At 39.5% G+C, this 25,467-nt stretch overlaps 1 protein-coding gene across 12 annotated transcripts in view; it reads left to right on the top strand.

The window, feature by feature from the left end:
• The window catches only part of RNF38 (ring finger protein 38), a 108,320-nt gene extending 92,937 nt beyond the window's left edge, over positions 1–15,383 (top strand). For all 12 annotated transcript variants that reach the window (XM_019729102.2, XM_074330710.1, XM_019729101.2 and 9 more), the window contains 6 exons: positions 1,997–2,158; positions 2,467–2,573; positions 3,864–3,948; positions 7,225–7,346; positions 10,464–10,563; positions 11,951–15,383. In XM_019729102.2, coding sequence (XP_019584661.2) covers positions 1,997–2,158; positions 2,467–2,573; positions 3,864–3,948; positions 7,225–7,346; positions 10,464–10,563; positions 11,951–12,013 — 639 coding nt within the window. In that variant the 3' untranslated portion in view covers positions 12,014–15,383. The remainder of the gene's footprint in view (positions 1–1,996; positions 2,159–2,466; positions 2,574–3,863; positions 3,949–7,224; positions 7,347–10,463; positions 10,564–11,950) is intronic.
• The last annotated feature ends 10,084 nt before the right edge of the window (positions 15,384–25,467 follow it).

The following is a 25,467-nucleotide window of genomic DNA, read 5'->3' as shown; positions in this document are numbered from 1 at the left end:
TGAACTTGACAGTCTATTCCAGCAGAGCTTAACCATCCTTTACTAAGGATTTATGCACCATGCTGGATCACAGGCAGAGGTGAGCTTACATGGCTGCTGTCCTGGAAGCCAATTATAACAGAAGTGTAGCTAATCCAAAAAATTCTAATTACTCCTACAAGAAAATGTTTTATTAGAGTCAGGACAGGATTCGTGCCAGGATGTTCCCTAGCTTCCAGTGCCTGGGAATTCAAAGTTAAAACAAAATTTGGCCATTACATAGATCCGAATTTGGAATTCTTTAAAAGGTCCGGTCATGTAGCCAAATCAGAACTTAGGTTCTCTTGTGTTGTGTTAGAGTCAGCACTTGTGCTTTCTCTCAAGCATACATAAGCTTCCAAATTAAAGTGTTAGTAATTAACTATATTTGAATAATGTGTTTTGCTATTCATAACTGCAGAAAGTAGTCACACTAACATTAAAGAATATGTTGAAAACGTCATCATAATGTCATTATTCCTAATAGCCAAAAAGTGGAAACAGTCCAAATGTCTATCAGCTGGTGAATGGATAAACTAAGTGTGGTATTATTATACAGTGGATTATTATTCAACCATAAAAAGGAGTAAAGTATTAATATACAAACTACAAGATGGATGAACCTTGAAAATATTATGCTAAGTGAAAGAAGCCAGATACAAAGATACAAAGACCACAATATTATGTGGTTCTCTATATATGTACATACATATATACATATACATGAAATGTCCAGAATAGGCAAATCTATAGAAACAGAAGGTAGGTTAGTGGTTGTCCAGGGCTTGGGGAGGACCGAGGGTAAATTGGTAGTGGACTACCAATGTCCACGGGGTTTGCAGGGGGAAAAGGAGGCGAAAATGTTTTGGAATTAGATGGTGGTAATGGTTGCACAGCTCTTGTGAATATACTAAAATCCACTTACTTAGGGTGAATTCTATAGTATGTGAATTACATCTCAATAAAGCTATTTTCAAAAAAAGCCCACATGCTATGTGCTTTGCATAGCACTGTGTACTGTTTGTACATTGTTTCAGTGTCCACAACACACATTTGAAATAGGCTATGAACATGGTAGTTTTATAGGTGACAATATTAGGGTTCAGATTAATTAATTTATATAAAAGTCATATAGCTGATTAGTGATAGCACTAAGAGCCTGTCTAATGCCAAAGCCCATAAGCTTTCCACTACAGCATATAATGCCTGTTGGATCTTACCCATTTAGCCTTGGTTCTGATTTATAAATAAATATTCACCATGTTTGATTTCATATGTTATGGGTTAAGTGTCTGAAAATTCTGAGTAGGTCAGTGTACCATGATTAGAAAGTAATTTTAGTTACATAATTGGCTTACTATTAAGTTGGTGCAAAAGTAATTGTGGTTTAAAAACTCAGACACAGACAATAGTTTAGTGGTTACCAGAGGGTAAGGGGGAGGGGGGTGGTAGAGGAGGAGGGTAAAGGGGATCAAATATATGGTGATGGAAAGAGAACTGACTCTGGGTGGTGAACACAGAATGTGATATATGTAGATGATGTATTACAGAATTGTACACCTGAAATCTACGTAACTTGAGTAACCATTGTCACCCCAATAAACTTTAAATTAAAAAAGTAATTGCAGTTTAAAAGGTTAAAAATAATTGCAAAACCCACAATTACTTTTGCACCAACCTAATGCATGACATTTTTGTCTTTTCCTTATCTTAAGAGAATGTTCAAATAGTAAAGGAAATATATCCTTTAATGGATAGTGGAAATGTGTAATAACATGTTTCAGAGACTTCCTTATTCAAATTCAGTTAAAGACAGGAAGATTTTACTATAGTCTATGTGTCCACAAGTAGGAATTTAAATTGATGTAAACATTAAGAAATGCATGACCTTAAAGATCGTGGCAGATAATTTTTGTTATTATAGCACAACCTATCGAAGCACTGGAAGTACCTTAATTTGCTTTTTCCCTCCCTTCAGCCTCTGCAAAGGATAGAAAATGAAGTGGAACTCTTAGGAGAACATCTTCCAGTGGGAGGTTTTACTTACCCTCCATCAGCGCATCCCCCAACATTACCTCCCTCAGCTCCTTTGCAGTTCTTAACACATGATCCTTTGCATCAGGAGGTGTCCTTTGGAGTAGTGAGTTTTCATTCATTGTTATTAATTTATTATTTGCTTTGAGATCTGTTTCAGTATAACTCTGCATCTTTAGAATTTTAAATGTATTGTTGAAATCATTTGGTCGAAAAACTTGTATTTAGAAATATACCTAAGTATGTTTTAAACTAGTTGTTGCATCTATGTTAACATTTAAGAAATATTAAATACTACCTGAACCGTAAAGAACTTTCTAGGTTTCTTTAAAAAAAAGAAGAGACTTTATTTGACAGATTAAAAAGTTGTAAAGGTAGAATGATCTTAAATCGTTTCAACATTTTCCCCTACAGCCTTATCCTCCATTTATGCCTCGGAGGCTCACAGGACGTAGCAGATACCGATCCCAGCAGCCAATACCACCTCCCCCTTATCACCCCAGCTTACTACCATATGTGTTGTAAGTTCTCTTCTTCCTTTAATAAGTCCTGAATTTTGACACTCTTGAGATTCCCTTTCCTTTATGAGTATCTTCTGTGTGGTATATAATTTATTGTATTAGATATTTGTTTTTATTTCATGTTAAGGGTGAAAGAAAGAGAAGAGGGAGAAGGGGGGGAAGAAATTTGTGGCTAGAAAATCAGTTTACCAAATCAAAAGGTAGAAAAATTCAAAATGTTTGCTACTTTTACAACTAGTAGTATTACTTGCTACCTTCTTGATTATCCAGCTTTTGATGCTGCTGTTTCTTTCAAAGGAAGAGGGGAAGAGAAGTTATTTCTGTGTCTTAGAAATACTGTTAGGATTAAATTTGTAATGAAACACCTATGGGTTAGACATGATAGTTCTTTATTTCTCTCTTGTACAATGAAATCCAGAAGTAGGCAATTCAAGGATGGTTTGTTAGCCCCATAACTGAGGAATGGTTTTACCATCCTCAAAATTTTATGACTTTCTCTACGTGATCTAAGATGGCTCCTCATGTACTAGCCATCACGTCCACATTCCATGTAGCAAATATGAAAATGGCTCTCTGTCTCCTACCTGCCTCCTCCTCTCAGGGATACTTTCTAGGAGTTGTGTGTATTGCTCCTGCCTACATTCCATTGGCCAGATTTTAATTTTGTGTCTATGTAACTACCTTCTAGGAAGGGTAGAAGGTAGGGTCATGTTGTCTTTATACCAGAGGGTCATGTGCCTGTATCACTATTTTGATTATTGTAGTTTTATTATAAGTTAAAATCAGTTAGGATAAGTCTCCCAATTTTGTTCTTAAAATGATTTTATTTAAAGTCTTTTTTGTGAGTCATAAATTTTTAAATGAGCCAATCAGTTTCTACTTAAGAAAAGCTTGTGAGATTTTTGTAGGTATTGCATGAAATCTGTAGATACATTTTGGAAAAGAATTGACATCTTAGTGTTGAGTCTTCTAGTCTATTTACACGGTATATTTCTCTATTCATCTTTTTAAGTTTATCCTGGCAGTATTTTTACAGTTTTTATTGTACATGTCTTGCATATGTTTTAAATTTATCCGTAATGTTTCATGTAATTTTATGCTATTGTGAATGGTATTTTTTTAATGCCAGTTTTTAATTGTTTATTGTCAGTGAAGGCAGTTTTTTTAAGGGTTGCCACTGTTAAACCCTGACCATTCTTTGTCCCTGTAACACTGGCCTTGTTTTCCCCGTCCTGTTCATTGAAGTAATGTAATAATGTATCAGTGCTGTGTTGGTTATTTTCACTACAGATCAATGCTTCCAGTGCCACCTGCAGTCGGCCCAACTTTCAGCTTTGAATTGGATGTGGAAGATGGAGAAGTAGAAAATTACGAGGTTAGTAGGTGAACTTTGAATTAATTTGGGGAGTATTGTGTGCACAAAAAGTATTGTTCTACTCAGTCATTCATCTCTTTAAACATTAGGTGACTCCATTGTACATTTCAAGATACAAATAGGTTAAAAAGTGTTCAGCATCCTTAAAGATATTTTGTCTTGTACCACACAGCTACAACAAGACAGGTTTTGGTGCTGTTAGAATTACAATTCTTTTGAGAGAAGGTAAATGAGAAAACAGTAAATTATCAATGGGTACTCTCAAAAGATTTGGGGGAAGCAAAAATGCTTGAGCCAGTTCTTGAAGGATGGGAAAAAGTTTTCGTGCCATAAAATTGATGCAGGGAAGTGCTGGATATTCTTGAGGAACTGCATACAGCCTGTGGCCAAAGTGAAAGGAAGAAAATTGAGGTTTGATTGAAAAGTTCAGCTGGAGAGTGGACATAATTTTGAAGATTGTGGTAAGAAAAAGCAGCTAAATTTTTTGGTGCTTATGGCATCAGATCTCTACCTTTAAGAGTCAAAACTCTGCTAATAGCATGAAGGAATAGTTGGAAGTCAAGACAATAAATTATAAAACCATGCAAGTTCTGAACTGTGGGAACTGCAAATAGAGAATACATCTTCATAGACATTTTAACCCTGGAATCAACAGTATTCAATCACTGAAGAATTGATGCTAATGTCAGGTGTGAGTGAGAGGGTTGCAAAAGAAGATGCTCTACAAAAGGGACTGCAGTAGCCCACAAAGAAGGCAGAAGATGACAGTGGGTCAAGTACATGATGTTCTCTAATTTAGGTGATACTGACATTATATTATTTGAGGTTAGGAATAGGAGATGCAGTTTTGGGGTTGGAAGGCAAGTTTGGATATGTTGAATGTGAGTGACTGTATGACTGTTTTGATACTGTCAGCTGTCTTTCTCACCCCAGCCTCACTCAGTCTCTGTTTACACAGTATGAATACAGATGCTCCATGACTTACGATGGGGTTACATCCCGATAAACCCATCGTAAGTTGAAAATATCGTTAAGTCGAAATGCATTTAACCTACTGAACATCATAGCTTAGCCTAGCTGGTTTCTACTTAATGCATATCGCTTTTGCATCATTGTAAAGTGGAAAAATCGTAAGTCAAACAATCATTAAGTCGGGATTTTTCTAAATGCATGTGGAAGAGATCAGGCCAAATGCAGTATATTCTTCTATAGTTTTCAACAGGCTGTTATGTCACTTTCTTTCTTCATGTATAATCACACTGCAGTGTCCTTTGGATTCCATTCCCAGATTTCTTGAGAGAGAAAGGGGCTTTAATAATTTCCTGGTTTTGTGTCTGTACTTTGTGTTAGTTTTGTACAGAGCAGTAAGAAAAGGATTGGGGTTGAATATATTTGATCTTCTGCAAAGCTGTACTTTAATCCAATCAAGAAAGTCTTGTTTGCTTTTCTGGTTTTATCTCACAGTGCGCACGCCTGCAGCGCTCCCTAGTGCAGGGTGCTCACCATTTTCTGAGTCTACCCTGTGCAATCTTGCCTCAGTGCTTCTCCCCACCCCCATCCTTCTGCCTAAGAACTTTCCCCCTTCCTTCATGTTTTGAAACATAGCCCTCAAACTGCCTCTGTGGAAGGCATTTCTAGTCCATCGCTCCCCTCCTTTTGTTCTTAGAAAACCGTACACACTAATCATGTCTTGCCCTCAGTTGTCTTGCCTGCTGTGTCATAAAAATGTGTTGAGCACTTGATTATTACATTCTCCATCCACTAAGTACTTAATAAACATATTTTATTGAATGTAATTGTCAAACTTGTGTTAGTTGACCTAAGTGTCACATAGTGTATACACTAGAGGTATAAAAATACATACCAGCTATATCATAAATTTTATATGCTAACTATAATCAGCACCAGTTAAATTTAAGAATTTACTATCCTAGCATTTAGAAGGACTTAGGGGGCATACATGTTCACTAAAGGGGAGCAATTTGTATAGGTGACCCAATTCTCCAACTAAATCTGTACCAGAAGCAGTGTTGTGGCATCACCATATTAAAATACACAGCTATCACAAAATTAGTTCTTGAGATTTTGAGAAATTAATTCTATACCTGTCATTGTCATCATTTCTTTGTTACCACGTCTCTTAACCCTGTGGCAGCCTATAAAGGGGGAAAGCAGCATAAAGAAAGCTAGCTGCCTGATTACAGGATAATTAGAGCCATTGGAAACTGGGAGAAAGGAGGTACTGGTGTAAACAGGAAGCAGAATAGCTGCAGTATAATACAAGAAAAAATAAACTCTTTGGTCTTATTTAACCTGCACTATATATGTGAATTATGCTTCTGAGTACACTTTGGTATGAGGAAGTTGCTCAATATAGAAGTATTTCATCTAATAAATGAAAGAATGATAGACTTAGAATATTACCATTTTGCCACCTTTAATGGGTCTAGGTCGTGTTCCATCAGTTGCTGCTAATATAACAACTAGACATGATGAGCCTTATGATGGAAATGGTCAAACCAATTTATAGGAAGAACGGGGGACTAAGAAACTCAGGTCAGGGTGGGGAGGTTCAGTCAACAAAATTCAGACTGGGAATTTCTATAGGCTATTGACCTGGTGTCTTCAACAAAGTAAGAGTAAAAAAAGATACTTAAGACATACCAAGCAGTGATAACGTATGGATTTATTTGGATCCTGATATAACAAACTATTTTAAAAAGTGTTTTGAAAATAATTGAAACAGACATGTTGACATTAAGGAATTATTAATTTTTTAGGTGTGATGATAATATGATTATATTCTTTTAAAAAATCTTTATTTAGAGTGGTAGTTCTCAACCTGGGAACAGTATTATCCCCCAGAGGATATTTAGCAACATCTGGAAGCATTTTTGCACAGGATGGGGGACAGTGCTGGCCAAGGATGCTGCGAAACACCCCCAGTGCACAGAACAGCCCCCCACAACCAAATTTTACCCAGCCCAAAATATCAAAAGTGCTGTAATTGACAGACTGTTTTAAATATACGCACAACTATTTTACCAATAAAATACCATGTTTTAGTTTTGTTTGAAAATAATTTGGGGTTTAGGAGTGGACAGCAACAGATGAAATAAAATTAGCCATGAATTGTTGAGCCCAGGTAATGAACCTATGGAAGTTCATATTCTTTATCTCTACTTTTGTATGTATTTAAAATTTTCCACGATAAAAAAGATATTGTAATAGAAAATTTAAAGAAAGATGAAAATATGTCTCCTTTTCCATCAACAGGCCCTTTTAAACCTGGCAGAACGACTGGGAGAGGCTAAGCCTCGAGGACTGACTAAGGCAGATATTGAACAACTTCCTTCTTATCGGTTCAATCCTAACAACCACCAGTCGGAACAGACTTTGTAAGTACATTTTTCTGACATCAGTCTGTGTTAAATTTCCTTTCCTACCATTATAATGAAATAAAAACTTCAGTCAAAGACAACTTGATAAAGAGAACTAACCTCTATCTCATGCTGTAGGCCTGTGCTGTCCAGGTAGGTCACTAGTCACATGGAGCTATTGAGTTTAAATTAAAAGGTAAATATCTTAGTTGTACTAGCTAGTGATGTAGAGTAGACCATGTCTGTCACTTCAGAAAGTTTTATTAGTGCTGTTCTGGGTTTTTAGGTTGCCTATAAATTTTGTGGTTTCTAATTCAAACTGTATAATATTTTATGTATGATTAAAAAGTCTCATACCTGTAAAATGTGGGATTTTTACCTCAAGATACTGCTTATTATAGTATCATTTTTAATAGCAACTCTACTAAGACTAATTCAAATTTATAATGTACAATTTTGGTGGGTTTTAGTATATTCAGAATTTTGCAGCCATCATCACAATCCAATTTATACCATTTTCATCACCCCAAAAAGAAACTCCTTACCCATTAGAAGCCACTCCCATTTCTCCCCAACCCTCCACCCCAGCACGACCCCACACTAATTTCCTTTTATCTCTATAGATTTGCCTATTCTGGACATTTCACATAAATGGGATCATACAGTATATGGTCTTTTGAGTCTGGCTTCTTTCACTTTAGCTTGTTTTCGAGGTTCATCATGTCATAATTTGTATCAGTACTTCATTCCTTTTTTATGGCCAAATAATGTTGGTTGTATAGATATTATTGTTTATCCTTTCCTCAGTTGATGGACATTTGGGTTGTGTCCATGTTTTGGCTAGTATTAAATATACTGCTGTGAACGTGTATAGATTTCCCTTGCTATTCAAAAGTAGAGTGTGCCTATGAAAGCTTTCATAAGCCAAAACGGCATAAAGTGAAAAAGCGATTACCATTAATTATAATGGAAAATTCCTTGAGTATTCCCACACCCCAAAAAATAACCCACCAAGTCATACCCAAGAACACATAAAACCTAAAATAGCACTAACACACAGTAAAAGCAAGAATGATATGATAAATACACAACCTGTATAAGTGGAAATAATGTATGCACAGTGTAGTTTAACTTACAGGAATTGGAAAGGCTGAGAGATGGTGATTATAGTGTCTTGGGCTGAGTCATCAGAGGGTGGGGAGGTGGGAGATGCAGGAGATGGGTGTAGTATAGGAGAGAGAAGAGGATCGTCTGTTGTCGTCATTGTTGTCTGATTCCATCAGGGCAGGCAGGTTACACCTTCTGTGTCTGCCTGCCTCAGCATCAACGTCGAGGTCCGTCATCTGCTGTGGCTGATGTGTGGAAAGCCTGAAATATAACAATATGTTTGACTGCTTATCCTCAGGGGTTTTTCTATCATATAGTTCTTTGTAGGCACTCAAAACATCCTGCAAACCTGCCCTAAACCTATCAAAATTAGGTGCCCTTTCAGCATTAAAGTCATACTTTTCTGCAGTCAGTGCAGCACTGTCAGTCGTATCGAAAATCACACACAAGTGCTTTATGTTCACTGCCTGGATGACTTCACATTTGGGCTCAGTTTCAGTTCGGATCCTTTCATCATGCAATTTCATCTCTTCAGAACCAATACTAACTCAGGCAACTTTCAGGATTCTTTCTGTCTGCATGTAAATAGCATGAATGGTGGCTGCAGGCAAGTGCAACACACACAATGTTAGTATTTTGTTCACTCTGATCAAAATGCTTAATTACATCCAATTTTAAACTAAGCATCCTTATGAGCTCTCTTAGGCTTCTCTGATACCTTAGGACACATCTTGCTAATGGTTGCACAAGATAAATTGAGATGTTCACAGACACAGTTCAAACCTATGACGGCTTGATGCTCAGATGCTGAGTGCAGTTCTCAGGGAAGGAGCTTCATTCACCGTGCTACGGTTGCTGCTTGGGAGGCTTGCTGCAAAACAGTCGCTGGACACTAGTTTTGCTTTTCCGCCTTTTTTCATACAAGCAAAAATCCTCTTCGGATTTCATTCAGTTAGTAAAACAGGTACTACTGTAGGTCTTTTGTAAAAGCAAAGTGGTGTAGTGCGAACTTTAGAAAAGGGGGATACCTGTGCAGTTTTTGCATGGATATGTTTTGATGTCTCTTGGGTACATAGATGTATTGGGTCCTGTGGTAACTCTGTGTTTAACCTTTTGAGAATGTCCTGTTTTTCTAAAGTGGCTGCACCATTTTACATTCCCACCAGAAGTTTACAAACTTAATATATCCACGTCCTCTCCAATGCTTCTTATTATTGTCTGTCCTTTGATTCTAGACAGCCTAGCGAGGGTGAACTTTTGATTTTCTTTCCCAGATGGCTAATGATTTTGAACTCTTTACTGTACTTGATTGTCTATTTTCATATCTTCTTTGGAGAAATGTCTATTCACATCCTTTTTCCATTTTTTAGTTTTTTTATTGTTGAGTTGTAGAAGTTTTTATATATTATAGATACAAGACCCTTATTGATTTAAAACAATTGATTGATTTTCAAAAATATCTCCTATTCTGTGAGTTGTCTTTTCACTTTCTTGATGGTACCTTTTGAACCACAATTTAAAAAAAATTTTTTTTTTTTATGAAATTCATTTTATCTATTTTTTTTGGTTTCTTGTGTTTTGGTATCATCTCTGAGAAACCGTTGCCTATTTTTAGATCACAAAGATTTACTCATATGTTTTCTTCTAAGAGTTTAATAGCTTTTAGCTCTCACATTTAGGTTTTTGCTCCATTTTTTAGTTAATTCTTGTATATTGTGTGAGGTAGGGGTCCAACTTCATTTTCTTGCATATGGATATCAGTCGTTCTAGCTCCATTTGTCAAATGTCATAGTATCTTCAGTATGAAAACTGGCTTGGATGTTAAACCAGAGATTTTATTGATCTTAGTAAAGAAAAGTACTTTCACTAAATGTATTAACTTCATGGTTTTTCATCATTTATTTTGTCTTAAACTTTAAATGACATTTTGATAAGTGAGATGGTATGTGGTTTTGTAGGACTCAGTAGTTGAAACAGAACAGAAGACCACTTGGTTTTATGGTTAAATTATCTTTTTGCTTTTTTTAGGTGTGTAGTATGCATGTGTGATTTTGAATCAAGGCAGCTACTTAGAGTTTTACCCTGTAACCACGAGTTCCATGCCAAGTGTGTCGACAAATGGCTTAAGGTAAAGTGATGGCATCTGTGAAGTGCATAACATTGAATTTTCTTTTTTACTGACCATAGTTTCATGTAGAGAAGTCCATGGTTGGTGGAGGGTGGGTAAGGAGGTAAAATTGAAACACAGCTTTTCAGTGTGATTTATGCAAATGAAGAGAAGAAAAGGCCAGTAAAAATTAACTATGGTCATCAACATGAAAGTGATTTTGCAAAGCCTGAAAATTGATTATCTGTCATTGATAATCAGTATGTCCTAACTTTCTCATGGTATACAGGGGCAAGGCCTGACCTTGTTAGGCCAGTTTCCTCTAAGAGTTTAGAAGGGGACCTCACTCTGGAGTTCCTTAGTCAGAGATTCGCCAGGGAAATAAACTTCTAGTGCTTTTATTTAATTCTGACCATTTTCCTTTTTTGTAGATGGGGGGAGGACACAAATTCTAATGGTTATTATACCAGGATGAAATTATTTTAGGGGCTTCTTATTTTCTATTTTTTATAATAAAATAAAAATGTGATGCAGTAATCTAAATAATCAACTTTATGTTGTGTGGGGGGTTTATTTTAGAGTATTCTGATGAGAAGCTAATACTGGGTTAGATAACTTCACAGTTTGGTAAGGCAGGTAGATAAGCCACGGTTAAGGGTACCCAGTTTAGCTCAAACTCAATCCTGAAGGCAAAGTCTTAACTTATTAGAAAAGGAAAGCATTATATATACACAGCGCTGCCATGTGAGAACAGAGAATAATCTGAAAGCCACAGGTTCTGTGTGGCTGATAGAGAGAGTGGCAAGAGAAGGGACGTTCAGAGGGGTTATGACCAGTGACCAGGTCACAGTGAAGTAACGGAAGTGTGACGGAATTCGGACTTGGTCCTGACAGCAGAGTGGAAGGATGTGACTGAGGTTGTGTTTCAGACAGAGCACTGGCTACTGTCTGGAGAGTGGACTAGAAGTGACCCTTGCAGAGACAGGGAGATGGAATAAGGATGTTCTGAGCCTGATGGAGAATGAATAGTGGCAATTAAATGAAAAGAAGAGGACTGATTTGAGAGCTGTCATAATAAAGAAATGAGAGTATTTGATGAATGGGTTGTAGAAAGTAAGAGCACGTGATGCCTGTGTTGGTGCCATTTATTGTTAAATTTGTCTGAACTGGTGATGGGTAATACTGTCTGTAGAGGTGAAACTGACCTATTACAAAATCATTCATAGGCTATTGAGTTTTTGAGGTTTACGGGGTATTTTTTAAAAGACAGATTAAATCGTTGCTTTGTACCTCCTTAGAGGAACAAAGAATGTAAAAACTATATGGGAGGTAAAAAGAGTTCCATTGCTTTTAATATGTTTCATTGTGTAAGTCACAATTCAGACAAGTTTTCTCTTTTGTGTTTTAGGCAAATCGCACTTGCCCAATTTGCCGAGCTGATGCTTCAGAAGTGCATCGGGATTCAGAATGACCAACCTAAGAGCACAAATTTAGTTTGGGTGTTCCTCATCACATGTATATACGGACTATCCATTGAACTTAATCTGTGTGGCTTCCAGCCCGCCCTTTACCAAAAGGGTCAATGGACCTTTCTTTGCACTGTGTGACTTAATCAACTATAAAAGCTTACAATTAGTCTTCATAATTATGGGATTGTTATACTAACCGTGTGATTGGAACTCCAAAGACTTTTTCTTTAGCTTAATTTCGTGTGTGCACTAACATTCCCTGGTTTTTGTGTGATCATTCCGAGTGTTGCTGCAAGATTACAGTGGACGTGATCTTTTAGCATGTGCTTTTATACAAAGTGGTAGCTCCAGGTGATATAGCAATCTACCTTATTAGAGCCTTCAGAAACTGTGAGTGGAAATGAATGCAGCGTATGACTGTTGGTGATAAATACCTGTGTGCGTGAGAGAGTGTGCGCAGCCACTTGTGTGAGGGCATGGTAGCTAATGTGTGTATGAGATCCTATATACCAGCATGTACCAAGAATGTGTGTGTAGTTTTAATTATGCTGCAATGTATAATCTGGTGTGTTATTTAAACAGCACTAGTACTGTACACTGGTTTTTTCCCCTTGTGTTTGCTGTTGCACACTGATTGCTAAGGGTGCATCAATTATAAGCATTGAATACTCCATCCCCTTCTCTCCCAATGAATGGAATGAGAAAAGCCTTCTTCCTTTGCTTCAGGCAGCTGTCACCTTCTCTTCGTTGGTGGTCCCAGGTGGGTCACTTTAGAAAAAAAGTGTAACAGATTCTCACTCCATGAACCTGATTTTTTTATTCTATTGTGAAAAAATTTTAAATCTCCAACTTGCTGTTTCCAAAAAGAAGGTGCAATATCATACATCATCAGTTAGCAATATTAGCATTTCAATCAATGATTTGAATGTTGATACTTTCTTGTTTTTTCCCTTTACATTTCCAGTACGCTTCTTACAGGAAGTACTTGTGATATATTTTTTTTTAATGTTTAGATTTGTAGTCTATTCTGAAGATATTTGAGTAATATATTTCTAAGAATACCACTGGTCCCATGAAGTCTCACCTCCTTGACTTCCAACCAGAACAAAAATCTGTTAACTAACTCAGCTTGAGAATGTGTTCTTTGTTCTGTCGGGCAACTAAATTGTTTTAAGAAAACTGTATTTCTGTTCGTTTTAATTCACCTGCCAAGCTCCAATTCTGAAAGTTGTCTAGTTTTTCTTCCCTCAGTAAATGTGCTTCTCATCAAAATCTGTATTTCCTGGATGGATCAAGTGCTGTGACAGCTCGAGTTGCTTAGACCTGGTGTGCTTTGATGTTTTATTGCCTTTCTTTTTATTTTGTTTGAATGAGAAAAATTAATATAATAGGTGTCCAGAATACTTGCAGTATAAATGAAAATTTGATTTTTGTATAAAAAATAATGCTGTAAAACAGAAATTGACCTTCATTTAGTTGATCTGAAATATTTCAATACATAGCTGTGTGGGTTTTTGTTTTATCGGTTCATTGAGCATAATTCAGATTGTTGAAAGTCAGTTTTCCAGCAGTCTTTAGAGTCCTCTCTCATTCTTTGTTTTTTCAACATTTTCTGCATTTTTCTGCAGTCGACGTCTTTGCTTTGTTTGCAGTAGCACAAGCTGCGTAATTCCAGTCAGTACTGTGATGACCAGCTGCCAGCCTCACTCAACTTTAGTTGGCTTTGTGTCAGTTTTCTACTCGACAGTGTTAACTACTTGTTACTGCCATGCTACTTGCCTTCCCTTTTGAAGTCTCTATAAGCTCATCACAGCTTAGAGTTCAGTAAAGTCAATTTACACAGAAGCACAATTTTGCCCTTTTCCAGACACTGTTGCCTCTATCTAGTGATACAGATAGGATTTTGCATACTTTGTTTGCCCCTGTATTTGTCAGTGCATCACAAATACATCTAAACAGTGGTAAAATGCACATGTTACTTTTAAATCATTAGGATATCACCCACCTATTTCTGATGAATAAAAAGTTTGTTAATGACCTAAATTATTGGCATAATAATCAGCTACATTACACAAATCACGTATAATCTTTATTTTTTTTAATTAAAAAATCATGTTTAAAAAGCCCATCTTATACATACATAGACTCTTTTATATAGCTGCAAAAAATTTATATCTGTACAGATCTAACATAACACTACTACACTCAGTATTCATTTTATTGAAGCATGCAAGTAAAGCACTTTCTAATTTATATAGATACCTAATTAACAAGGCACATTGTACTAATGACTAGGAAAAGTAGCTCTTTCTTCCCTCTGACAAATTCTTGTCATAATATCCCTTTTCCAATAAATTTTTGAGAGGCAGTTGGCAATTTAGGAGGCAGCAGGGTCTATTTTGGTAAAATCCTGAATTAATTGTTGCACTCTTGTGACTGATCTCTCTTTGGGAATGTCTTTTCTTTGCATGGGGCTCTTAGAGATGTGTGCAGACTTATTTATTAAGTGGTTAGTGCGATTAGGAGCATACATGCATGTGTTCTGAACCAGCTCGGACTAGCTACAGTGAGCAGCTTTGTGGCTAGCAAAAGAGAAAGAACTGTTGATTCGTGCCCAGCTGTTGTCACCTTGGTGATGCACCAGATAGCAGGCAGATTTTGGTTTGTTGCCTTCTTCCTCTTTCTTCCTCCTAAAACAATATTGGCTTTACCGCCTTAACTCTGCTGTGGGGTTTTGTTTTTTTTGCATGAATTAATCATTTTTAACTTTTTTTTTAGCCACCCCCACACCACCCCCCAAAGAGAACAAAATTAAAAATAGTCAAGGCTTCCAGGTATCGAGATCTCATTAGGATTTTCTGTCCTGAATTTTTTTGAGCAAAATCTGGAAAATGTGAAAGCGTATTTAGATTTTATACACTCTCTCAAATGTGATTTGTTAAGATTCTTAAATTTGGGCCTCCTAAATATTTTGAATGAGATCTGCAACTCATTTATGAGAATATTTTCCACAGGTATCTTTCATTAGGAAGCTCTTTTCCCCCTGTTGGTACATTGGGTTGCCTCATTTTGCTGTTTGTTTCAGATTATGAAAGCTTACAGGGGTATTTTTTGGAATCATTTGCTGAGTCATTTCCTCAAATCATATTCCATTATATCAGTTAACATATAGTTTTAAATGTACGTATTATAAATATCTGTAACCAAATCATTTGAAGGCTTGATAAATTTTTAACAAAGTTTGTACATTTTTTATGAAAGTTACTAGTAATGCTTTACTAAGTAGTGCAATGAATTTTTATTTTTAATCCCTGTGCCCAATTTTGGAGTTGAGAGGGTTGTTGGTAATAAATGTATGATGTACACTTAAAACATTTTGTTGTGTTTCATGTTACTGTGTTAGGGAAGGGTAGGGGTTGTGTGTGTTTGGAGGGAGGGGTGTTCGGGGATTCCAGCAGGAAGAGAGGGTTGTTGAGCTACGAAGCTTCCAGACTTAATTTTTAGACCATAATTCATATTTTGTTTCTGCATTTGTGTAAACATCTTAGAAACACAAAAGCAACTAGCATTATAATGTAGTATATATTTCTATCATTTAAAAGGCCAAAAAGATAGCTGAGAGCCACACATTGAGGCATAAGCTTATTGAACAGTAGAAATACATACAACTGATAGGTAACATGTTTCCCCGAAAATAAGACCTAGCCGGACCAATCAGCTCTAATGGGTCTTTTGGAGCAAAAATTAATGTAAGACATAAGACTGGGTATAATATAATATAATAAATTAATAATACCAGGTCTTATATTAATTTTTGCTCCAAAAGACGCATTAGAGCTGATTGTCCGGCTAGGTCTTACTTTCAGGAAAACACGGTAGAAGTCCTTAAATGAGAGATGAAAGGTGGACTCTTAGGACTTATCTTTGCCAACTTCCCCCTTTTACAGGTCTTCCATCTCATTCTTACTGTGCTTTCATTATACTAAACCTCAAGCCAACCAAATATGCCAATTAAACATCACTGGCTACATTATTTCTTCATAGATCACAAGACCTGATTTGTACCAGAGGATAAAATTCTTGTGAATGTTTGTGGTCAGGTCACTACCAAGTGTTTCAGATCTCTGAGTGTTGTAGACTAATGAACTGCATAGACAGTGCTGTCTAGTAGAAATATAATTAGCCACATATGTAATTTAAAAAATTTTAGTAATATTAAAAAGTAAAAGGAAACAGTTGAAATATTTTTAATATATTCAACCTAACATATATTTCAATATATGATCCGTTTAAGAAATTACTGAGATCTATTTTCTCATACCAAGTTTTTGAAATCCAGTGTGTGAATTAGATAGCACATTTCAGTTTGGACTGCTACACTTGTCAAAGCCTTGTGGTGGCCACCGTGTTGGATGGGACAGATCTAGACTGGGCCTCTGTCAGGTTATCTTGTTTCTGAAGAATTGACTGTTACTCTGGATACCCCAAGGCCGTTTTGTCATTGCATGCTTTAGTAAATTACAATATTATTAGAAGTATTTTACTCTTTGTATAGTTGACTATACCTTGTTGCTATATTCAATATGCAAATAATACATAAAAAGCAGACTTAATTGTTATGACCATCATATATAGCTGCCCTTGTTTGTTAGAAAATTCCCCTTAGCACCTTCAGGATTCTCACAGCTATTTCAATGATTAACTTGCCAATCAGAAAATTGGACATTCTGAAAAATTGAGAGCCGGAAACTAAATCTGCACTGAGATGACGGGGCACATTGCTGTTGAGTTGCACATGCTTTTAACCTTAGTCGTGTGGCTCTGCCCCCCAAGCTGGCAGGCAGGCAATGTAGGAATAAGAAAGACTGGATTTCAAATAGTGACAGCCGGCCTACTGAGGATCTCCTTACAGTCTGATGACGTGCTGCAGAATCAATACGGCTGTTTCCCACTATCGAGAGGAAGTGAATCGCTCAGAAAGAAGGAACTCACGTTCCCCTCCAAGCACTCGTCCTTGGTCTGTCTATACATGGAAACAAAGCATAGTGCCTGGTCAATAAAAGAATCCGTAATATTACCCAACTTTCTTGGTAGTTACATCTTCTAATAAGCTCTTCGAACATACCAAGATACGTTTCTGACAGTGCAAACGTAATCCTAGTAATATTTCTGTAGTCAGTGCAAGCAGTGTGGTATCCACATGTTGTAGTTGGTCCTTTTACTCCCCTTTAGACATGTTAATACTGACTTCAGCTAAATCAGAGGAAAATAACCTTGACTCTTAAACCAAAATAAGGCCAGCCTTGCCAAGAAAAAAATGCATCACTGTCTATGGCAATTCAAACTCAGTACCCAGTTTGGGTATCAGTAAGGAGGAAAATTGCATTTACTATTAATTCATGAATATCCAAAAGAAACTTGGACCAACTATCTAATCCAAGCAACTAGATTTTAGTTGGGAAAACAAGTCAGAAAGAAGTGAGTTCCAAGTCAGTTAATTGAAAAGGAGAGATTTGAGTCCTCAGGAGTGCTCACTGCCCAGACTGCTCCACAAGCGTTTCCTGAGCACCAGCTTGTGCCAGGCGGCTTCAGAATCAGCTCAGGTATTTAGTGTGTTACTTTCCCAGGGCTCCCAGAACTAACTACCACAAGTTTGGTGACTGAAATTTTCGTAATTCTGGAGGCCAGAAGTCCCAAGTCTGTGTTGGTTTTCTCTGGAGTCCCTGAGGGGGAATCTGTTCCATGCCTCTCTCTTGGGGTTCTTTGACTTGTAGATACATAACTCCAATCTCTCTGTCTACACATGGGTCTTATCTCCCCTTTGTCTATGTGTCTTCAACTGAATGGAATTGAATGACCTACATAGAGGTTAGTTAGGGGTACCTTAGGAAAAGCAAGTTTTGTCCCATCTCAGTAAATCATTTGAATCTGTTCCAACCAGTGAATTAAAAACTCCACAATATCTTACCATTATAGCATGACCAAACTAATTTTCACCTGAAAAATGTTAAAGGGACTCATTCCTTTATCTTTGGTTCATTCCTGCAGCCAAGGATAAACCTCAGGTGTGCTCTCACAAATTGACTCAGTAGCACAGCTTCAGTATACTTATAAAAGTAAGTTAACTACAAAAGTTAACTGAAATGTACCATCAGGTAAGTGAGCAATTAGCAATGCTTTTTAAAGGGTGAGTAAATAGGAACAAGCCTGCAACCTGTCTCAGATGTACAATTTGATCCATGATGATTCCTTTGTTGAATCAAAATCTGGTAAATCTTGAAGAAAAAAAAAAGGTAAGTGAAAGAAGCCAGACAAAAGTCCACATAGTGTATGAGTCCATGTATGCCAAATGCCAAGAGCAAATCTATAGAAACAAAGTAGATTAGTGGTTGACTAGGGCTGAGGGTATAGGATGGCAGGTGGTGACAGCTAAGGGGTATGGGGTTCCTGAAATTGTGATGGATACACAATTCTGTGAGTGTATTGAAAACCATTGAATATACACTGGCTTTGAATATAGTGGGTGAATTGTATGGTATGTGAATTACATCTTAAGGCAGTTTTTAAAAAACATGACGTATACCTACCAGAATGTCTAATTAAACAGATTAACAATACCATGTGTTCATGAGGACGTGAAGCAACTGGGATTCTCATACACTGCTCCTGGGAATATAAATTGGATCGACCAATTTAGAAAATGGCTTGACATTATCTACTAAAGCTAAGCGCACCCCATCACCCAGTGATTCCTCTCCTAGCTATTTACCCAACAGAAACACATGCACCAAAAGACATATAGAAGAATGTTCATAGCAAACTATCATAGCCCCAGATGGAAACAACCCAAATTTTTATCAACTCTTGAATTGATAAATAATGGATCAATTTTACAGTGGTATTTTATACAGTGAAGAGCAATGTGAACAAATCTCAACAGGTGTGCTGAATAAGACACAAAAGAGTACACACTGATTATTCCAATTACAGAAAATTCAAAAACAGCAAAACGGATCTATGCTGTGAGGTGGCATGAGTGGTGATCCTTGGCAGGGACTTAGTGCCTGAGAGGAGCAGAGGGCACGGGATACCCAAGCTCCTCACTTTCCCCACCGCAAAACTTTTGAATTTGCTTTTTTAAAGTGTGACAGCAGCAATAATTTTTCTTCTAGAATATTGCTTCTATGCTAATGAAAGGTAAGTATTTATGCATTATATCTACACCAGGGGGCACTGTTGTACAAAATCAAGTTCCAAATAAAAGCCTTTTAATGTACAGGTGGATCGATGTGGTTATAAATGTCCAAAATGTGTTTTAATGTTGCTTTTATTTACAGAAAACATACATAAGGAATCTTTCCCAGAATGCTACAAGATCATGCAACTCAGAGACACATTCCTTCCTAAGCAATGTTGTTTTTATTCCATACAGAGGAGGACTTCTACCAGTTTAAATGGTTCTTGAATATTAAACTGTTTTTCCTTCCTCTCTCCCTCCCCACCCTCCATTCTTTTAGTTGTATTCTGAAACACAACTTAGTATAGCTTAAAATCAGACTCCCTCTATATTGATCAAGACCAGTTCTTGCATATGAACTCCACTCCCATGCTCCTTCCACATCGCGAGACGGGGGCTACTATATCTGCCAAGACCTGCGCCTACCAATCCAGTTCACCAGTGGCTTCGTAAATGTCAAGTCGAATGAACACTTTCCGGTCCGTCTTGCGGGACATCTCTGTGGTGACACTGCTCATTTCTCTTCATTTCTGAAAGCTGTGTGCCTTCAGCTTTCAGGATACTCTTCTCCATCTTTCTTGCTCTCTCTGAGTTTCTTCTCCTATCTCTGTTCTGCCCCTTTAATATCAGAGCTCCCTAGGACACGCTCCTCAGCCTCTGGTTTTCCCGTTCTGCGTCCTCTTCCTGGAGTGATAGCATCCTCTCCTGATTCAACTTTTTGCTCAGTTCTCATGAGTCACAGATTCTGATCTCCAGTCTCAGCTTCCCAGAGCCTCTGCCTGTGTTTCCAGCTTCCTCCTGAACATCCCACAGGCACTCCAACTCAATATATCCAAATATGAACGCATCAAAATTCCCCCAAACCTGTTTCTCTTGTATTCTCTATTTCCATTACTGGCCCCACCACACACGCAAACTCCCCAGCCACAAACAGGAAGTCGTCCTTGACTCATCCATCTTCTGCCTCCTCTACATCTAATCAATTGTTCCTTTGTCTCCCCTTCCTCCGCAGCCCAAGTTCAGGTTCCATCATCTGCCTTTTCAGGATTATGCGTCCAGCTTTGTAACACCCCACACCCCATCCTCATATTCAAACGTCTCTACAGCCTCCAAAGTAAGTCATTCAAATCTGACTGGCTTTCTTCATTGCCCACCCCCACCCACATCCCCAAACCCTTAAATGGCTTTCCACTGCCTACAGGACAAAGTACAATCTTACTAGCACATTCTCTCTCCAACAAAAGCCCCCCTTAGCCTGCTCCTGACTGGTTCCAGCCTCAGGCTCAAGACTCCTTTGCCTTGTATTTTATCCTCTAGCAGCATCAACCTGCTTACAGTTCCCCAGATACTGTGCTCTTTCTTTTTCTATAGATTTTCTCCCCCAGACGCCTCTGCCCAGAAGGCTTCTTCCTCCATTCCTCTCCTCTCATGACTCAAATCAGGTATCAACTCTTCCAGGAAATCTGATCCCCACAAGTGGGTCAGACACGCCAGCCCTCCACCAGTGACAACCTGGGTTGATGAGCCATTTCCCTTCCCCAGTGTGTTATCAGCATGTGGTCCAGTGGGCTTTCCACTGGCTTGTGAGTTTCTGACCCGCACGGGCACATCTTTACCTTCAGGACCTAGCACGGGGTCTTGCCCATGGTAGGGAGTTCAAGACATGTTTCTCGAGTGAAGGAATGGAGAATGACTCCCTGGCTGGGATGGTTAGGTGGCTGGTGGGGACAGTCAGCCAAGGAATGAATCTTGCAGGAGGAGCAGATTTTGACGAGAATGAGGGAGGAGAATATGTGTGAGAGGAGGACCTGGCCTGTGAGGCGCACACAAAGGCGGCTGTCCAGCAGGCAATTCCACGACCAGATCTGGAGCTTTAGAGAGAAGCCGGGGCCACTGGGTGTGAGAAGCATTAATTGTGTCAGCTGAGACAGGCTGACTTCAGGAGGCCTCAGAAGGAAGTCTCTGCAGGGCTGGCTGGGGGCCCAACTCCACCTTCTACCAGGAAGTGCAGCGTGTTGACCTGGGCCAGGTTTCACATGGCTCTGAAGAGTGGAGAATAAACAGACACTCCTTTGCTCAAATGTACCAGAGAGAGGCTGCCACAGCTGCCCACTCCCGGTTACCAGTGAACTGCTCTTCCAGATTTGTGTATCGAATGAGTTAGGTTCAGGTCACCCTTAACCCAGGGTAGGAGCTGTGCCCCACATACCACACCCACAAGGAGACCACAGTCAGGAACAAGCCCTGGCCTGTCCACAGCACAAATACCATGAGCTTCTTGACCACCCAGGGACCAGCAGGGCCGATCGTCCGGAGAGGGCCTTGCTGGTCCTCCAGGAGTCAGCTCGTCATGATGCTTCTTAAGAATCCACCACCCAAACCCGACCTAGAACCAAAGACCATGCTGGAGGAAATGCCCCATAATGTCATCACACAACGATATGCCAGGAAACTGAGGTCCCACGCAACTATTTCAATAAGGGCGGTCAGTCCGCTTTGTGAATTGCACAATAAACAGCTGCAGGCTGCTGGGACAGAGGGCCCATGGAGAGACAACAACCAGGCAACAAGCAGAAGTCGGAGGCTCAAAGCTCCTTTCTCAGCACCCCACCTGCTGAAAGTCCTTGATTGACCACGCAGAGCTTTGCTCCCTGTTGCTGGTCTGCAAAGAAACACTGCTTCTGGGTTATCCCCTCAGCTCATATGGCCTTATTTAGCTGATGGACTCCAGACTAGGGCCAGGGAGCAGCCATTTTGTATAATGTCACTCTCTCCCTGTGCCAGTGGGTGTGACTTCTCCCGGATTTCGGAACAGAAGGAGAGAGAAAAGGACAGCGATCTAAGTGGCCGCTTTTTCTGCCTCAAGTTCTGGAGGAGTAGAGAAGGTCTGTTTGCAGGAAGAGAGGAGAATGAAGTAGAAATGCAGAGATGAGTGGCGATGAAAGAAAAGAATCTCGAGACTTCAGTCCCTGGTTCTTGTCCCACCTACACCTCAGCTGTCAGGCTCCATGAGACACTGTGGGTCCTTATGACAAATTTTTCAAGTTTCAACTCAGCTAACTCAACTCCAATTCATTGAGAATCCTAATTAATACCAGGAATGTGCCCTCGGGTAAGTTGCTTTTCCTCTTTGGGCATAATTCCCTCATCTGTCAACCGAGGATAATAAGATGCTTCACGGGTTCAAAGGAACGAAATTAAATAATTTTGTGCAAGTAAAAAGTGCTTACGATAGTGCCATCCACATGGCAGGCTCTTAGCTGATGCCTTTCCCATTTATTCCTTCCCTGAGAGACCAAAGGCACCTCCTAAAGGCCTGGAGAGAAGATTCTGGAATCATTCTTATATTGGTGATGGGTAGTTGAAACCCAGAATTGAATGAAAAATCAATTCTCTCATCCCCCAACAGAGGACTAGAGCATTCAGTGTCTTCCAAACACGAAGATTCAACATCTTTCTCTGGGCTAGGTAGGCTCTTGGGTTTGCAGACCCAGACATTTTATCTAGGTAAACATGTTTCGTTGCCTATAGCGTATCCGTCTCCTCATCCCTTCTTTCTAAAAGGCCCTAGCCACCCTTTACCCGTCTCCTACACGTTTGTAGGTGGGAGTCCACCTCAGTCCTAGCTTCAGTGTGGGCCCCAGGGGTTAAAGCCAGTGAGTGAGCGCATTCAGTCCTCTGGGCACAGTCAGGGCTCGGAGGCGCCGCGGCCTAAGTGGTGCAAGTCAAGGTGAAGCTCCAGATTCTCACTTGGAATGTTGGCTCAAACATACTCTCTGCTCTCCTGGATGTAAACATGGAAGGATGTACCTGTTCTGGCTACTGGCAGTTATCCTCCAGGCACAAGGGGAATTAGCCTCAGGATGAAGCCGACCGCCTGAAGGCAAAAGAGAATTGGAAAGAAATGGTCCCCAGTGTGGATCGCTGCACTGAGCAATTCCAGAGTCCACACTCCTCTGACTTCTGGCTTTGTGAGCCCAGCAAAGCCCCTGTTCAATTGGGCAAAATAGTGTCCTAACTGATAGAACCACGCAAATGTCTTCTGCGTTCGTGATTTCATACATAGAGCCATTTGTTTGAACACTGCCAGTGTTTAAACACAAGCAACAATAATATTTGAGAGGACAGACCATTTATTCAAATCTTGCCCTAAACACTGGAATTCTCAACCAACGTTTTCATCCCAAGGTAACTCCTCCAATGATCTGCTTTTAGCTGTTACCCTCTCGGGCACCTCAGAACTCAGCACGTCCAGACCTGCCCTTGTCCTCCTCCCCAAACTCCTGAGCCTCTGGGGTTCGCAGGTTTTGTCAATGGCTCCATCATCACCCAAACCCCCCAAGCTGACCATGTCAAACAAGTTCCCTGATAACCTTCGCTTCTTGGACCCACCATTAGTCACCACGTCACAGTCTTATCTCTTAAACATTTGTTTGCTCTGCCCCCTTTTCTCTGCCTGGGTTTTTCTCATTACCCTGGTTTATGCTCTCTTCCTTTGTCTCCTAATTACTAATCTATTGAATCATACTAATTGCTTTTTCTGATAGTTTTTTTTTTCTTTAGCAGAAAATTGAGATCTTGCTGCATACCCAGCATGTTAGATGAAAAGGAGGGGACAAAACTGTCCCACTCATCATGAAATAGTCTTTGCAAAAGTAATTTTTAATAGCAGCGTAATAATCCATTGTATGGGCTATCAAGATTCATTTAAACATTCCTTTACTACTGTGTTTTTTTACTACTGAGTTTTTGCTCCAAAAGACGCATTAGAGCTGATTGTCCGGCTAGGTCTTATTTTGGGGGAAACACGGTGTTGACCATTTAGATTGCTCCGTTCTGGGCTGTGAGAATCTTTGACGATCCAATTATTTTTCCCTTTGACTCCACCCTCCATAAGGCAAGTCTTGACATGTCCTTCCTTTGCTGGAGCCCCATTCATGGCTCCCCCTCAGCTAGATAGAGTCTAAGGCCCTTTGCACAGCCCCCAAGACCCTCTGGACCTCCCTGTGTTTCCAGCCTTATTTCTTGCTACTCTCAATTTTGCATTTTACACTTTGGAAATGGAAACCATTTGTGATTCCTTACAAACGCTCCATGCTGCTTCATGCTCCAAGGTTTTTCCTCGTGTATCCCTTCTCCCTGGACCATCCTTCCCATCCTTCTTTGCTTGGAAAACTGCTACTGAGACTCAGCGCAGGGATTGTTTCTCCCAGGAAGCCCTCCACTCTTACCTCCGATGTGGCATGTTCTACATAAAAATGTTACTACCTCTGATTGTGTATTTTCTTCACCACCGACTATAAGTTGATTTTTTTTTTGAAGGTCAAGGATGATAACTTACTCATCTTTGAGTCTCCAGCACTGAGCATATAGTATATATTTAATAGTTATTTTTTAAAAAGCAAACTGAATATGTATAGCAGCTTACAATAACAAACATCTGTTATATCACACAATTTCTCAGGGTCAGGAATCTGGGCGTGGCTTAGCTGTGTAGTTCTGGCTGACGGTCTCTTATGAGATTATGATCAAGCTGTCAGCTATGGCTCCAGTCTTTGCAGACTTGACTGGGGCTGAAGGATTTGCTTTGAAGCTCATTCATGTGGTTGTTGGCAGCCCTCAGTCTCCTTACCCATGGGCCTCTTCCATAGGCCTGCTTAGCATGGAAGCTTGCTTTTCCCAAAGCAAATGATCCAAGAAAGGAAGGGAAGGGGAAGGGGCAGGGGAAGGAAAAGGAAAGGGAAGGAAAAGGAAAGGAAAGAGCTCAAGTCTTTTATAACCTAGCAACCTTATAACTCATTGGTCCCATAGACCATTCCTGCCACAGTGGGGGAAGGGACTACTCAAGGGTGTGGATGCTGGGAGGCAGGGGTCATTGAGGGCCATCTTGGAGGAAATGGACCACTGGTGCATTTCAAGCCATCCCTAGGGGCAGAGGAGAATGACAGCACATCTCCTGGAGGTGTGGCACCAACGCCCTGAACAGGGAGCTCACTGCAAAGTCTTGATGTCTCTCAATTTGTCCCTCTTATTTTAAGTATTGAATAGTTACATTACATCAAACGTTTTCACCTCAAATTTTAGGTAAATATGGTGCACTCGCAGCCCCATGGCATACACTGGGTAGGTCCAGTGGCACGCTTCTCCCAGTTGGAGAAGCAGGGCAGGGGGCCCTAGTCCAGGCCTGGTTAGATGAGCTGTGGAGGCCGAAGCGCGCAC

Source organism: Rhinolophus sinicus, linkage group LG04 (genome assembly GCF_036562045.2).
Source record: "Rhinolophus sinicus isolate RSC01 linkage group LG04, ASM3656204v1, whole genome shotgun sequence".
In the NCBI taxonomy this organism is placed as follows: domain Eukaryota; kingdom Metazoa; phylum Chordata; class Mammalia; order Chiroptera; family Rhinolophidae; genus Rhinolophus; species Rhinolophus sinicus.
The sequence above is the reverse complement of the archived record's forward strand: the minus strand, read 5'-3'. Positions and strand labels throughout refer to the sequence as shown.